Here is a 12,757-nt window from a genome sequence, read left to right on the forward strand (position 1 = left end):
TAAAAGCTGGTCAGTGGAGATCCGAAACCTTGATATTGATATCTATCTTAAAAAGCTATTGTCACGTCTGGAAGGTATCAACCCCTTCATGGGATAAACAATAACTTCCCCATTGCTGGGGGTCTGACCCCCAGAAACCCCACAGATCCTGAGAGTGCTGCGCTCACTTGGTCTTTGACACTCCCATAAGAATGCATGGAGCATCAGCACTCATGATAGACCACCACTCCATTCACCTGTGTGGGTTTCTGCGGTTGGATCCCAAAAAATGGGGGATAATTTTCAAACTTGAGAATTTTAAGGATAAGTCATCAATATGATGTGACCGGATAATCAGATTTGCTACAATGTATCAGTCTGGATCCAGGATGTTTAAACCTCATACAATTGTCTGCACTTCTCAGTTTTACAGCTGGAGGATCTGCCATTGCTTTCTCTGTTGCTGTTACCTTAGAGAACCCTGCACATGTTCCTACCAATCATTGGGAGGGTGTGGGGCATGTGTTTACTAGAGCTTCCTTTTCCATGAGGAGCTATGGGAGGAAATGCCAGAAATATACTTTTAGCAGATAAAATTAGGAATGACAATTCAGCAATGAGAATCGCCAGATAGAGCAGAAAAAAGACACAAAGGTACAAAAAGAAAAGTTCTGTTGTGTTTAGTCTGTATGCTAATGTGTTAAAAAAAATTTCATTTAAATGCATTAATAGGTAAAACCACTAGATGGCAACATTGTATAACTTTCATAAACATTACTTAAAATATTTTATGAAGCGCAAAGTACAGAGATTAAAGCAATACACGTGATTAAGAGATTCTATATAAGGGACAAAATAAAGTAGTTACATTCCTGTATATGGGAGCAGTATTATAGTAGTTATATTCCTGCATATGGGAGCAGTATTATAGTAGTTATATTCCTGCATATGGGGGCAGTATTATAGTAGTTATATTCCTGTACATAGGAGCAGTATTATAGTAGTTATATTCCTGTACATAGGAGCAGTATTATAGTAGTAATATCCCTGTATATGGGGCAGTATTATATTAGTTATATTCTTGAACATAGGGGGCAGTATTCTAGTAGATATATTCTTGTATATAGGAGCAGTATTATAGTAGTAATCTTGTACATAGGAGCAGTATTATAAAAGTTATATTCATGTACATAGGGGCAGTATTATAGTAGTTATATTCTTGTATATAGGAATAGTATTATAGTAGTTATATTCTTGTACATAGGGGCAATATTATAGTAGTTATATTCTTGTACATAGGAGCAGTATTATAGTAGTTATATTCTTGTATATAGGGAGCAGTATTATAGTAGTTATATTCTTGTACATAGGGGCAGTACTGTAGTAGTTATATTATTGTACATAGGAGCAGTATTATAGTAGTTATATTCTTGTACATAGGGGCAGTATTATAGTATTTATATTCTTGTACATAGAGGGCAGTATTATAGTAGTTATATCCCTGTACATGGGGCAGTATTATAGTAGTTATATTCTTGTACATAGGAGCAGTATTATAGTAGTTATATTCTTGTACATAGGGGCAGTATTATAGTAGTTATATTCTTGTACATAGGGGCAGTATTATAGTAGTTATATTCTTGTACATAGGAGCAGTATTATAGTAGTTATATTCCTGTACATAGGGGCAGTATTATAGTAGTTATATTCTTATACATAGGGGCAGTATTATAGTAGTTATATTCTTGTACATAGGGGACAGTATTATAGTAGTTATATTCTTGTACATAGGGGCAGTATTATAGTAGTTATATTCTTGTACATAGGGGCAGTATTATAGTAGTTATATTCTTGTACATAGGAGCAGTATTATAGTAGTTATATTCTTGTACATAGGGACAGTATTATAGTAGTTATATTCTTGTACATAGGAGCAGTATTATAGTAGTTATATTCTTGTACATAGGGGCAGTATTATAGTAGTTATATTCTTGTATATAGGGGCAGTATTATAGTAGTTATATTCTTGTACATAGGGGCAGTATTATAGTAGTTATATTCTTGTACATAGGGGCAGTATTATAGTAGTTATATTCTTGTACATAGGGGCAGTATTATAGTAGTTATATTCTTGTATATAGGGGCAGTATTATAGTAGTATTATTCTTGTATATAGGGGCAGTATTATAGTAGTTATATTCTTGTACATAGGGGCAGTATTATAGTAGTTATATCCCTGTACATGGGGCAGTATTATAGTAGTTATGTTCTTGTACATAGGGGCAGTATTATAGTAGTTATATTCTTGTACATAGGGGCAGTATTATAGTAGTTATATTCTTGTACATAGAGGCATTATTATAGTAGTTATATTCTTGTACATAGGGAGCAGTATTATAGTAGTTATAGTCTTGTATATAGGGAGCAGTATTATAGTAGGTATATTCTTGTACATAGGGGCAGTATTATAGTAGTTATATTCCTGTATATAGGGGCAGTATTATAGTAGTTATATTCTTGTACATAGGGGCAGTATTATAGTAGTTATATTCTTGCACATAGGGCAGTATTATAGTAGTTATATTCCTGTATATAGGGGCAGTATTATAGTAGTTATATTCTTGTACATAGGGGCAGTATTATAGTAGTTATATTCTTGTACATAGGGGCAGTATTATAGTAGTTATATTCTTGTACATAGGAGCAGTATTATAGTAATTATATTCCTGTACATAGGAGCAGTATTATAGTAGTTATATTCTTGTACATAGGGGCAGTATTATAGTAGTTATATTCTTGTACATTGGGAGCAGTATTATAGTAGTTATATTCTTATACATAGAGGCAGTATTATAGTAGTTATATTTTTGTACATAGGGGCAGTATTATAGTAGTTATATTCTTGTACATTGGGAGCAGTATTATAGTAGTTATATTCTTATACATAGAGGCAGTATTATAGTAGTTATATTCTTGTACATAGGGGCAGTATTATAGTAGTTATATTCTTGTACATAGGGGCAGTATTATAGTCAAGGATTTTACAACATTGCTATCATAAACCAGAATATTTGCACGTTCCAAATTGTAAAGCATTTCCACTTATTTCATGTATCTCTTCTTATATTGCTCATATACAGTACATGGAAATATTTTTTCAATCTCATGTTTTTTATGTTTCCAAGAAAGGATCAACAAATGATGATTTTTTTTTAATTTATTTATTTCAATCAAACACATTTTTACAAAACTAACAGGAGAAATAACTTCTCAACAATATTTTAACTTAATTTCTTACATTTTAATTTAAAATTTATTTACAAAAATATTCCTGATCGACAGTTTTGGGTTTGGGAGACTTCTAGAGAATCTGTAAGAAGCAGATATCACAATATAAACTGAGGCTGGTGTACTTACTATGATAATCCATGTCATAATAGCTGTGAATTGATGATGCCCTACAACTTTGTAATTCACTTTTTTTCTCTCTCGTTCCGTTTTTGAAATAAAAATGCTAACTCCGTTGTTTTCCACCAGGTGGCGCTATAGGTGGTTTCATTGCGCAGCGCATGGCTACTTTACTATACCTAGACACCACTTCTATGCCTATAGCTGCCGCCGTTCTCAAGTTAATGGCGGTGGATATGATATGGGTGGACACACTGTATATACATACACACTATGGTCAGCGCACTGCGATTAATGATACATGAGCTCCAGTATTTCTGTACATATGAAATATGTACGGTATTTAACATTTATTTGATCCTTAGGTGTAAAAGTCTAACCATGGCACAGTGAGCTTTATAATGTGTACAGCCGTATTGGAGGTCAGATCTGCACTAACCGCAGTTGACCATCATTTCATTCATTTGTACTCATACAATACGCATTTTACTGCCAAGTTAGAGAAACGTTAACAAAGGATTATATAGTAATCCTGACATGGACGTTTTTAGTAAACACATCAGCTTCATCAGGTCTAAGAAATCTTTATAAAATATACATTTTGTATTGTGAACATTAGTGACAGATCGGCTCTACATGTTCTGGAGCTTCTTATTGTATAAAACTTTCATATGTTATAAAATAAGAAACGACTTGTAAACTAAAGTGAGAAAGTCTCAATCATAAGGAATGGGGAATAAAGCTGTACAAGAGCCAGGAGCGTTCACACTGTATATCATCTGGAAGATACAAGAAAACAGATCTATTAATTGCAGATACCTATAAATATGGTATCATTCCTGGAATTGTTAATAAAAAGATAATATCTACATAAAAATGATGTCACTGTGTACATACCTTACATTACTGATCCTGTATTATACTCCAGAGCTGCACTCACTATTCTGCTGGTGCAGTCACTGTGTACATATATTACATTACTGATGCTGAGTTACCTCCTGTATTATACTCCAGAGCTGCACTCACTATTCTGCTGGTGCAGTCACTGTGTACATACATTACATTACTGATCCCGTTACCTCCTGTATTATACTCCAGAGCTGCACTCACTATTCTGCTGGTGCAGTCACTCTGTTCATACATTACTTATCCTGTATTATCCTCCAGAGCTGCACTCACTATTCTGCTGGTGCAGTCACTGTGTACATATATTACATTACTGATCCTGAGTTACATCCTGTATTATACTCCAGAGCTGCACTCACTATTCTGCTGGTGCAGTCACTATGTACATACATTACTGATCCGGAGTTACCTCCTGTATTATACTCCAGAGCTGCACTCACTATTCTGCTGGTGCAGTCACTGTGTACATACATTACATTACTGATCCTGAGTTACGTCCTGTATTATACTCCAGAGCAGCACTCACTATTCTGCTGGTGCAGTCACTGTGTACATACATTACATTACTGATCCTGAGTTACCTCCTGTATTATACCCCAGAGCTGCACTCACTATTCTGCTGGTGTAGTCACTGTGTACATACATTACATTACTGATCCTGAGTTACCTCCTGTATTACAGTCCAGAGCTGCACTCACTATTCTGCTGGTGCAGTCACTGTGCACATACATTACATTACTGATCCTGAGTTACCTCCTGTATTATACTCCAGAGCTGCACTCACTATTCTGCTGGTGCAGTCACTATGTACATACATTACTGATCCGGAGTTACCTCCTGTATTATACTCCAGAGCTGCACTCACTATTCTGCTGGTGCAGTCACTGTGTACATACATTACATTACTGATCCGGAGTTACCTTCTGTATTATACTCCAGAGCTGCACTCACTATTCTGCTGGTGCAGTCACTGTGTACATACATTACATTACTGATCCTGAGTTACCTCCTGTATTATACTGCAGAGCTGCACTCACTATTCTGCCGGTGCAGTCACTGTGTACATACATTACATTACTGATCCTGAGTTACCTCCTGTATTACAGTCCAGAGCTGCACTCACTATTCTGCTGGTGCAGTCACTGTGTATATACATTACTTTTCCTGCACTGATCCATGCAGTGGATGCTGGGAGATTTTAGCTGTGAAGTCTGTGTAATGGAGCTGTCACTGTTTTGCTCTGTCACTTACCCTCCCGGATCGTCATGGCTGTTAGCTGGACATAATAATCTGCATCCACTGCAAATAAAACAGAAAGCCCATAGAGTCACATGGTGCAGCCCCATCAGACACAAGGTGCAGCAGCGCCTCCTCCTGTCAGTGATGATCTGTCTGATTATCTCAGCTGCAGAGCGCATGGCATGTGCCGACGAACGATACCAAATTATCCGTATTTAAAGGGATTGTCCAGGTATGTGACCAATCTCTGCAGTCCCTCCGTGTCCTCATGCGGGCACAGATCCCAGTGTGAGTGAGTGCTCACGTGGCCAGTATGTGCACATTTCCCAGTGTGAGTGAGTGCTCACGTGGCCAGTATGTGCACAGTTCCCAGTGTGAGTGAGTGCTCACGTGGCCAGTATGTGCACAGTTCCCAGTGTGAGTGAGTGCTCACGTGGCCAGTATGTGCACAGTTCCCAGTGTGAGTGAGTGCTCACGTGGCCAGAATGTGCACAGTTCCCAGTGTGAGTGAGTGCTCACGTGGCCAGTATGTGCACAGTTCCCAGTGTGAGTGAGTGCTCATGTGGCCAGTATGTGCACAGATCCCAGTGTGAGTGCGTGCTCACGTGGCCAGTATGTGCACAGTTCCCAGTGTGAGTGAGTGCTCACGTGGCCAGTATGTGCACAGATCCCAGTGTGAGTGCGTGCTCACGTGGCCAGTATGTGCACAGTTCCCAGTGTGAGTGAGTGCTCACGTGGCCAGTATGTGCACAGATCCCAGTGTGAGTGAGTGCTCACGTGGCCAGTATGTGCACAGATCCCAGTGTGAGTGCGTGCTCACGTGGCCAGTATGTGCACAGTTCCCAGTGTGAGTGCGTGCTCACGTGGCCAGTATGTGCACAGATCCCAGTGTGAGTGCGTGCTCACGTGGCCAGTATGTGCACAGATCCCAGTGTGAGTGCGTGCTCACGTGGCCAGTATGTGCACAGATCCCAGTGTGAGTGCGTGCTCACGTGGCCAGTATGTGCACAGATCCCAGTGTGAGTGCGTGCTCACGTGGCCAGTATGTGCACAGATCCCAGTGTGAGTGCGTGCTCACATGGCCAGTATGTGCACAGATCCCAGTGTGAGTGCGTGCTCACGTGGCCAGTATGTGCACAGATCCCAGTGTGAGTGCGTGCTCACGTGGCCAGTATGTGCACAGATCCCAGTGTGAGTGAGTGCTCACGTGGCCAGTATGTGCACAGTTCCCAGTGTGAGTGCGTGCTCACGTGGCCAGTATGTGCACAGATCCCAGTGTGAGTGCGTGCTCACGTGGCCAGTATGTGCACAGATCCCAGTGTGAGTGCGTGCTCACGTGGCCAGTATGTGCACAGTTCCCAGTGTGAGTGCGTGCTCACGTGGCCAGTATGTGCACAGTTCCCAGTGTGAGGGAGTGCTCACGTGGCCAGTATGTGCACAGTTCCCAGTGTGAGTGCGTGCTCACGTGGCCAGTATGTGCATGCGCTGGAGAGACTCTTCTGCCTTCTTCTAAAGCCCGCTACACACGCTTCAATATATCTCACAATCCGTCGTTGGGGTCAAGTTGTAAGTGACGCACATCCGGCATCGTTTGTGAGATATCTGCGTGTGACAGCTACATGCGATCAGGATTGAACGCAAAACCGTTGATCGCAAACACATCGTATCATTCTCTAGAATTGAGCGTTTTGTTGCAGGAACCTAGTCAATTGTAACGTGTGACATCCCTCATACGATTTTGTTGTCTGATGCTATGTGCGCAGGTGTGCGCTCTGCACCGCAGCTTAAAAAAGGTCCGCTTCAGAGCGCAGCTGAAAAGCTGCGTTCTGAAGCGCCTCACAATGTCTGTCATTCACTAATCTCTGTCAGTCGGTCACTATCTCTGTCCCTCACTCTCTGTCCATGTCAGTCTATCCCCCTCTCTCATATACTCACCGATCCCCGATCCCTGGCGCTGCGCGGCGTTCACACTGCTCCGGCGGCTTTTACTGTTTTGAAAAAGCCGGCCGCTCATTAAACAATCTCGTATTCCCTGCTTTCCCCGCCCACCGGCGCCTATGATTGGTTGCAGTGAGACACGCCCCCACGCTGAGTGACAGGTATCACACTGCACCCAATCACAGCAGCCGGTGGGCGTGTCTATACTGTGTAGTGAAATAAATAATTAAATAATTAAAAAAAAACGGCGTGCGGTCCCCCCTCCCCCCCAATTTTAAAACCAGCCAGATAAAGCCATACGGCTGAAGGCTGGTATTCTCAGGATGGGGAGCTCCACGTTATGGGGAGCCCCCCAGCCTAACAATATCAGCCAACAGCCGCCCAGAATTGCCGCATACATTATATGCGACAGTTCTGGGGCTGTACCCGGCTCTTCCCAATTTGCCCTGGTGCGTTGGCAAATCGGGGTAATAAGGAGTTATTGGCAGCCCATAGCTGCCAATAAGTCCTAGATTAATCATGTCAGGCGTCTATGAGACACCTTCCATGATTAATCTGTAAATTACAGTAAATAAACACACACACCCGAAAAATCCTTTATTAGAAATAAAAACACAAACATATACCCTGGTTCACCAATTTAATCAGCCTGAAAAAGCCCTCCATGTCCGGCGTAATCCAGGATGGTCCAGCGTCGCTTCCAGCGCTGCTGCATGGAGGTGACCGGAGCTGCAGAAGACACCGCCGCTCCTGTCACCTCCACACAGCAAATGAACACAGCCGCCCGATCAGCTGAGCTGTCACTGAGGTTACCCGCTGTCACTGGATCCAGCGGTGGCCGCGGGTAACCTCAGTGACAGCAGCTGATCGCACGGCTGTCTTCATTAGCTGTGTGGAGGTGACCGGAGCGGCGGTGTATTCTACAGCTCCGGTCACCTCCATGCAGCAGCGCTGGAAGCGACGCTGGAGCATCCTGGATTACGCCGGACATGGAGGGCTTTTTGGGGCTGATTAAAGTGGTGAACCAGGGTATATGTGTGTGTTTTTTATTTCTAATAAAGGATTTTTTCGGGTGTGTGTTTATTTACTGTAATTTACAGATTAATCATGGAACGTGTCTCATAGACGCCTGACATGATTAATCTAGGACTTATTGGCAGCTATGGGCTGCCAATAACTCCTTATTACCCCGATTTGCCAACGCACCAGGGTATATGTGTGTGTTTTTTATTTCTAATAAAGGATTTTTCGGGTGTGTGTGTTTATTTACTGTAATTTACAGATTAATCATGGAGGGTGTCTCATAGACGCCTGACATGATTAATCTAGGACTTATTGGCAGCTATGGGCTGCCAATAACTCCTTATTACCCCGATTTGCCAACGCACCAGGGCAAATCGGGAAGAGCCGGGTACAGTCCCAGAACTGTCGCATATAATGTATGCGGCAATTCTGGGCGGCTGTTGGCTGATATTGTTAGGCTGGGGGGCTCCCCATAACGTGGAGCTCCCCATCCTGAGAATACCAGCCTCCAGCCGTATGGCTTTATCTGGCTGGTTTTAAAATTGGGGGGAACCGCACGTCGTTTTTTTTAATTATTTAATTATTTATTTCACTACACAGTATAGACCCGCCCACCGGCTGCTGTGATTGGGTGCAGTGTGACACCTGTCACTCAGCGTGGGGGCGTGTCTCACTGTAACCAATCATAGGCGCCAAAAAGCAGGAAAGCAGGGAATACGAGATTGTTTAATGGGCGGCCGGCTTTTTCAAAACAGTAAAAGCCGCCGGAGCAGTGTGAATGCCGTGCAGCGCCGGGGATCGGGGATTGGTGAGTATGAGAGAGGGCTGCTAACTTCAGTAACTTAGGAGATTAGCGGTCACCGGTGAGTCCTTCACTGGTGACCGCTAATCAGGACGCGACACAGACAGAGCCGCAGCATGACCATGAAGTCGGGTGAAGTTCACCCGAGTTCATTCTGACAGTGCGGCTCTGTCTGTGTCTGCTGTCATCTGCCATTCAGCTCTGCTACATGGCTGTCTGTGTCTGCTGTCATCTGCCATTCAGCTCTGCTACATGGCTGTCTGTGTCTGCTGTCAGCGGCCATTCACCGCTGCTACATGGCTGTCTGTGTCTGCTGACATCTGCCATTCAGCTCTGCTACATGGCTGTCTGTGTCTGCTGTCATCTGCCATTCAGCTCTGCTACATGGCTGTCTGTGTCTGCTGTCAGCGGCCATGTAGCAGAGCTGAATGGCAGATGACATAGTAAAAACGCATCCCTACACATTACACACGCTTGGCAAGTCAATAAATAAAGAAAAAAAAAAGGTGCCCAATGCATACGTCACAGAACACATGATCTAAAGGATCGCACATAACATTGATCAATTTAACATAGACTACTAACGCTCGTGTGACAGCAAATGAACGACCAACGTGCAATCTCATAGATCCCGTATGCAACCTGGGCGTGTCACATCGCATACGAGATCGCACACCTAATTGCACCGTGTAAAGTGGGCTTAAGTCTCTTCTATTGAGAGGAGTAAAATGCATCCAGACGACATTTGACCGATGGAAAGGAAAGCACTCACATACGGTCATGTGATCACCGGCCCGCACCGGGAATACCGGGGATTGTCACTGCAGACTCTTATCCTATGCCTGGACAACCCCTTTAATTTCATTTCACAATCTCCGCTTGCTGTCAGTGAATGTGAGCATGGCTGTATGAATTAATTTGATTTCCAAGTGCAGAACCTAATACAGCTGCAAACCAGACATTTGTATAGGAGATAAACAATGACTCCTCCAGGCTGATACATTGTAACAAACCATCAGCACAGGAGACAGATCTGTGCTCAGTGCGGTGCAGCTAATAGTGGCAGACTGAGCAGCCGGTACGGGGCCTGTGAGTTGGGGGAAGCCCAGCGTCAGCTGTGACAAAGCCACCCCCCAAAACATTGTCCAGCATCACAGATACAGTCGAAAGCAATGATGGAGTAGAGAGGCAATAGCTCCCTGCTCCGCCATTCTCCTGGACCTCCGACGTCTCAGCGCATACACAACGACATCGCTAGATTATTTTTCCTTAATTCAACCAGTACATTGTTGTGTCCATTATACAGTTTGGAAGGCTATCTGTGGGCCTATATATTATTCGGGGGGCTATGTGGGGGCCATTGTAGTGTTTGGTGGTTTGTGTGGGAGACATTACCCTATTTGATTTGGAGGGCTATATGGGGGGCCACTTTACTATTTGAAGGTGTATGTGGGGCCATTATACTCTTTGGAGAGTTATCTGGGGGCTATCATACTGTGTGGGGTTCATTACACTGTTTGAAGTACTATGTGTGAACCATTATATTATTTGAAGGAGTATATTGGGGGCCATTATACTGTTTAGAGGGCTATGGGGGGGTTATTATACTGTGTGGGACCATTATAAAGCGTTGAAGGCTTTGTGGAGGCCATTATATTGTGTGGCAGCCATTATTCTGTATGGAGGGCACTATGGGGGCCATTATATTTTGTGTGGGCCATTATTCTGTATGGAGGACACTGTGGGGGCCATTATATTGTGTGGGGGCCATTATTTTGTATGGAGGAAACTGTGGGGGCCATTATATTGTGTGGGGGCCATTATTCTGTATGGAGGGCACTATGGGGGCCATTATATTTTGTGTGGGCCATTATTCTGTATGGAGGAAACTGTGGGGGCCATTATATTGTGTGGGAGCCATTATTTTGTATGGAGGAAACTGTAGGGGCCATTATATTGTGTTGGGGCCATTATTTTGTATGGAGGACACTGTGGGGGCCATTATATTGTGTTGGGGCCATTATTTTGTATGGAGGACACTGTGGGGGCCATTATATTGTGTTGGGGCCATTATTTTGTATGGAGGACACTGTGGGGGCCATTATATTGTGTGAGATTTTTCTGTATGGAGAGCACTGTGGGGATCATTATATTGTGTGGGGGCCATTATTTTGTATGGAGGACACTGTGGGGGCCATTATATTATGAGGGGGCCATTATTCTGTATGGAGTACGCTGTGGAGGCCATTATACTACATGGAAGGCACTGTAGAGGTCATTACACTGTATACAGGGCACTGTGGGGAGGCCATTATACTGTGTGGAGGGCTCTATGGGGGTCATTATACCGTATAAAGGTCATTATACTGTATGGAGGGCTGTGTGGGGGCCATTATACTGTATAGAGGCCATTATACTGTGTGGAGGGTTCTGTGGAGGCCAGTATACTGTATGGCGGCCATTGTACTGTGTGGAGGGCTCTGTGGGGGCCTTTGTACTGTAGTGAGGTCATTACACTGTTTCCAGGGCACTGTGGGGAGGCCATTATACTGTGTGGAGGGCTGTGTGGGAACCTTTATACTGTATAGAGGTGATTATACTGTATGGAGGGCTATGTGGATGTCATTATACTGTATGGAGGGTCATGTGGGGGTTATTATACTGTATGGAGGGTCATGTGGGGCCCATTATTCTGTATGGAGGGTCATGTTGGGGTTATTATACTGTATGGAGGGTCATGTGGGGCCCATTATTCTGTATGGAGGGTCATGTGGGGGTTATTATACTGTATGGAGGGTCATGTGGGGGTTATTATACTGTATGGAGGGTCATGTGGGGGTTATTATACTGTATGGAGGGTTATGTGGGGGTTATTATACTGTATGGAGGGCTATGTGGATGTCATTATACTGTATGGAGGGTCATGTGGGGGTTATTATACTGTATGGAGGGTCATGTGGGGCCCATTATTCTGTATGGAGGGTCATGTGGGGGTTATTATACTGTATGGAGGGTCATGTGGGGGTTATTATACTGTATGGAGGGTCATGTGGGGGTTATTATACTGTATGGAGGACTATGTGGGGCCCATTATTCTGTATGGAGGGTCATGTGGGGGTTATTATACTGTATGGAGGGTCATGTGGGGCCTATTATTCTGTATGGAGGCTCATGTGGGGGTTATTATACTGTATGGAGGGTCATGTGGGGGTTATTATACTGTATGGAGGCTCATGTGGGGGTTATTATACTGTATGGAGGGTCATGTGGGGGTTATTATACTGTATGGAGGGCTTTCTGCAGGCCATCATATTGTGTGACTGGGTGAGGGTGTCTCATACTTTGTGGGAAGACTATATTGGGGTCATCCCACTGTGTGTGGGGGACTGTGGGGGTCATCTTATTGTGCATGTAGACGGTTTCACTGTGGGGGTATCTTACTTTGTGTTTGCGGGGAACTTT

General features: G+C 43.5%; 1 protein-coding gene across 1 annotated transcript in view; it reads right to left on the minus strand.

Moving 5' to 3' along the window:
- Positions 1-3,201: 3,201 nt before the first annotated feature.
- Positions 3,202-12,757, minus strand: part of LOC142294877 (calpain-13-like) — a 174,005-nt gene continuing 164,449 nt past the window's right edge. The window contains exons 23-24 of the mRNA XM_075337937.1: positions 5,545-5,592; positions 3,202-4,166 (exon numbers count right to left, since the gene is read on the minus strand). Coding sequence (XP_075194052.1) covers positions 5,566-5,592 — 27 coding nt within the window. The 3' untranslated portion in view covers positions 3,202-4,166; positions 5,545-5,565. The remainder of the gene's footprint in view (positions 4,167-5,544; positions 5,593-12,757) is intronic.

Source organism: Anomaloglossus baeobatrachus, chromosome 3 (assembly GCF_048569485.1).
Source record: "Anomaloglossus baeobatrachus isolate aAnoBae1 chromosome 3, aAnoBae1.hap1, whole genome shotgun sequence".
NCBI lineage: Eukaryota > Metazoa > Chordata > Amphibia > Anura > Aromobatidae > Anomaloglossus > Anomaloglossus baeobatrachus.